This window comes from Micropterus salmoides, unplaced genomic scaffold, assembly GCF_014851395.1.
Source record: "Micropterus salmoides isolate LMB-PRFRI ecotype aquatic unplaced genomic scaffold, ASM1485139v1 Ms_hic_scaffold_12, whole genome shotgun sequence".
In the NCBI taxonomy this organism is placed as follows: domain Eukaryota; kingdom Metazoa; phylum Chordata; class Actinopteri; order Centrarchiformes; family Centrarchidae; genus Micropterus; species Micropterus salmoides.
Genome location: NW_024040263.1, coordinates 7,693,415 through 7,697,573, shown reverse-complemented (window position 1 = coordinate 7,697,573; position 4,159 = coordinate 7,693,415). Strand labels below are relative to the sequence as shown.

General features: G+C 43.8%; 1 protein-coding gene across 1 annotated transcript; it reads left to right on the top strand.

The window, feature by feature from the left end:
• The first annotated feature begins 629 nt into the window (after window positions 1-629).
• On the top strand, window positions 630-4,159 carry pou4f2 (POU class 4 homeobox 2). The gene is made up of 2 exons (XM_038713135.1): window positions 630-1,473; window positions 1,784-4,159. Exons 1-2 carry the CDS (start codon window positions 1,267-1,269, stop codon window positions 2,711-2,713), a joined length of 1,137 nt encoding a protein of 378 aa, XP_038569063.1. The 5' UTR covers window positions 630-1,266; the 3' UTR covers window positions 2,714-4,159.

Genomic DNA, 4,159 nt, shown 5'->3' with positions numbered 1-4,159 from the left:
TGTGTTTTTAATTTTCCACAGCTTTTATTTTTACCTTAGGAGTTATAATGAAGTCGTAGTAAAATATTTAACTTTACGATAATAACTTTGGTGTATTTTCACCTGAGTAGGTGGAGAGGAGCTGTCCAAGGTATTCATCAGAGACGCAGTTATCTATTTGGCACCAACTGAAATCTGTTTAGGCCTACAGTGGATAACAATAAAATATTTTCAGGTGCAATAAATCGGAATACAAGAAGTCTCTGAACTTCATAAGACGTGGCGGTGGTAACGAGGTGTTGGTGGTAAGAAGTAGAGTCATTTGAAATAAATGCCTTGTCGCAGACTGCCCATGCGCAGAGTCCCCAGCGGCGGCGGTGGTGGTGCGGCTAATGAAGAATAATAAATCATGAAAAGGGTTTTTTCAGGTACAGCTGAAAAGAGCGTGTGTGAGAGAGAGGGTGAGAGACTGAGTGAGCTGGAGAGAGAGAGAGAGGGAGAGACAGACAGAGAGAGAGAGAGAGAGAGAGAGTGTGTGTGTGTGTGTGTGGTGTGTGTGTAAGAGAGAGAACGAGAGAGAGAGAGAGAGAGAGAGAGAGAGAGAGAGAGAGAGAGGCGGAGAGAGACTCAGTCTGCCCTTCGCCTCAGAGCAGAGGCAGTTCGGGTCCCCGCAGCATTCAACGTAGTCGAAGAGGTACAGTACAGAGACTGTCACCGCCATTACTTCTCACTTACGGTCATTTCAAGAAGGAAACTTTTGACAAAAAAACAAACAAACAAGTCAACGAAAGCGGCAACGTCAAGTTTTAAACTTGAAGTATTTTGGAAATCCTAAGAGACGGAAAGAAACTTTTTCGATTTTTTTCTGGCGTCGTCTATGAGGAGTCCTGCCAAAAAAGATATCCAAGGCAAAAACAATATAGCCTATATCTATAGGCCTAATACAGGGTGGAGACGGTTGAAGGAGAACAAAACAAAGGTTATTTTTTTTCTTTTGAACAATCGCGCCACAAGTCCACAAAGGAAGGGGGTATCGGCTGCGCTCAGTTGCAGGGCTTGTTTATGCCTGTGATAGCTCATTTGCCAAAACGACGAGACACCTCCATACTTCCGCTAGTAATAATAAATAGATGTGATAACTTCAGTGTTGGACGACCGTCTTCAGCCTACACTTTATTCGACAGTGACTAGAGATTCCTGCGAAGCAATTGGGCTTCAACTACCGACCGAGGAGGCGGAGTCTTAACTTATTAAAAGGAACTTGCCGAGGCTTGGGCGCCTGCAAATATGATGATGATGTCTCTGAACAGCAAGCAGCCTTTTGCCATGGCCCACACCAGCTTGCCCGAACCCAAGTATTCGTTGCATTCCTCATCATCCTCCACTTTGACTTCCAATGCACCCTCGTCCTGCTCGTCCTCCCGACACAGCAGCAGCATCATCAGCAGCAGCAGCTCGGAGGCGATGCGCAGAGCCTGTCTCCCAACCCCACCGGTACGTATTCTGCATAATCACTGCTTAAAGGCACATTTTGACAGCCCACTTTTTTGCTTGATGTTTTTTTCATGTCTGCACAGCAAATCACCCAACACCTCCATATTTTTTTTTCCTCTGCTCAACTTATGTATTCAGTCGGCTTTGCCTTTCGTATTAATTTTTATGACCTGGGATGTTGCATGTGTCTTGTTTTGTGTGCTCCTTTTTTAGGATTTCTTTTTTTCACATTCTGGAAATGTTTTAAACCGAGGAGTGGAGGGAGAATTCCCTGCTGACAGTTATGTGTGCATTCTATTTGCAATTGCAGAGCAATATATTCGGAGGCTTGGATGAGAGTTTGTTGGCCCGGGCTGAAGCTCTAGCGGCGGTGGATATAGTCTCGCAGACCAAGAGCCACCACCACCCTCCACATCACAGTCCCTTCAAACCGGACGCAACCTACCACACCATGAACACGCTCCCCTGCACCTCGTCTTCCTCCTCTTCCTCGGTGCCTATTTCTCATCCGTCCGCCTTGGCCGGCCACCACCATCACCACCACCATCACCACCACCACCAGCCTCACCAGGCACTGGAGGGGGACCTGCTGGACCACATCACCCCGGGACTGGCACTAGGAGCCATGGCAGGGCCGGATGGCTCGGTGGTTTCCACGCCTGCGCACCCTGCCCACATGGCGGGCATGAACCACATGCACCAGGCAGCCATCAACATGGCTCATGCCCACGGGCTACCACCGCACATGGGCATGAGCGACGTGGACGCCGATCCAAGGGACTTGGAAGCCTTCGCAGAGAGGTTTAAGCAGAGACGGATCAAACTCGGGGTTACCCAGGCGGATGTAGGGTCAGCTTTAGCCAGCCTGAAGATTCCTGGGGTGGGCTCCCTCAGCCAAAGCACCATCTGCCGATTCGAGTCCCTCACGCTCTCTCACAACAACATGATTGCTTTGAAGCCCATCCTGCAAGCGTGGCTAGAAGAAGCCGAGAAATCACACAGGGAGAAACTTAATAAACCCGAGTTGTTCAACGGCGCAGAGAAAAAGAGGAAGCGCACGTCGATAGCCGCGCCAGAGAAGAGATCACTGGAGGCCTATTTTGCCATTCAGCCGCGTCCCTCCTCGGAGAAAATCGCAGCAATCGCAGAAAAGCTGGACCTCAAAAAGAACGTGGTGCGGGTCTGGTTTTGCAACCAGCGACAGAAACAGAAACGAATGAAATACTCTGCATGCGTCTAAAATCGCTTTAAACCACCAACCACGAAAAGACTTGGAACTGTTTAGAGACGATTTGTATCATATTTCCTATCACACCCTTTTTCAATCATCGATGACTTTGTGCTTTGAACTTCGAAAGATTCCTAAAATTGAACAGTGACTGAAAAACTCGAGAAAAAAACCCAACAGTCACGTCTTTTACTCGCTGAGAGGGAGACGTGGAGTCAAGTAAAGCATCGTTTGACAGAGCAAGTAAGAACACTGTTTCCACACTTACTATGCTTCACCTTTTTAATGTCAACGCAGTATGACTTACAGGACTCTATGCTTTCATTTTTATGTATGATTAAGTTCCAGTGAGGACTATAGTTTACGTTAGCAATTAGCCCAATGAAAACAGCATTGCTATTTACACAGCGGGTCTAGTTTAACTCAAAGCACTTGGTTTGGTTACTATTAGTGTTTATATTTTTGGCTTATAGGATAAGCTACATTTTCCCTCCGAGTTCAAGACGATGCAGTCTGACATTTATTCAGGGTCCATGAGGGGATTAAAAGGACAACACACTACTAGGTCTTGAAAGCTAATATTAGATTACTGCCAAATAGCCCTTTGTAAATTAATAATTTACTTGCCACACACTTAATTTTGTGTCTTAATGTGTAATTAATTCCACTTATTTTGTTACCATGTGTGATCAAAGTCAGGGATCTATTTTCAGGATACCCGGGGTTTGGACTAAGGTAGGGTTGTTTATTATTAGGCCTCAGTATGTGGAAATATCGAAATAGTGACTCACTTGTAACGATTTCACATAATTTCGCTATTAAAAAATAGGATTTTCTACCGGCTGCAATAAGTTTACAACCCAGCGTGGGCCGGTGTCTTATGAACTATTTATTGAGTGAGGTCATGTTTACTTCATTATATATTTATTGGGATTCCCCCCTCCTCGTTTTGCTTGAGAAAATCAAATTCTGACAGCAAGTTAAGCGTGTTGTTCTGGTTTAAAGGGATAAGACTGTCAAATATACAGTCACAAATTTTAATTTACGATTTCTATTTCTAACATTTGAGATGGTACAATCGAGATATATATGAGATAGTATTCTCTTTTTAAATTATTTTATGTATGTTTTCTGCTATTTATTTGTATAAATATACGCGTATCATTATGGAGTCTTTGCTTGTTAAAATCACCTTGTTTAACTAATGTTTTTTCTTGAAGAGAAAAGAAACAGCTTCATGGAAGTATACGTGTACAATGTAAATATTTCATTGGAACCAGTCGATGCACATAAATATATCCGTACAGGTTTTTGCTGTATTGCTGTTTTAGCTGAGGTAACTTATTTCTGTAATGTATGTTGCTTTTGGTTCCTGGTTAAATAATTCTATTAATTTATTACATCCATGTAATTTTAATTTATTTAATTATTGAACTGCAATATGTGTTTCATTAAAGA

What these genes read in the sequence shown, in the direction of transcription:
- pou4f2 (XM_038713135.1), top strand. Translation starts at nt 1,267, where the DNA reads ATGATGATGATGTCTCTGAACAGCAAGCAGCCTTTTGCCATGGCCCAC. An exon ending in CCTGTCTCCCAACCCCACCG is followed by an intron (nt 1,474 to 1,783) that starts GTACGTATTCTG and finishes TTGCAATTGCAG; the next exon opens with AGCAATATATTCGGAGGCTT.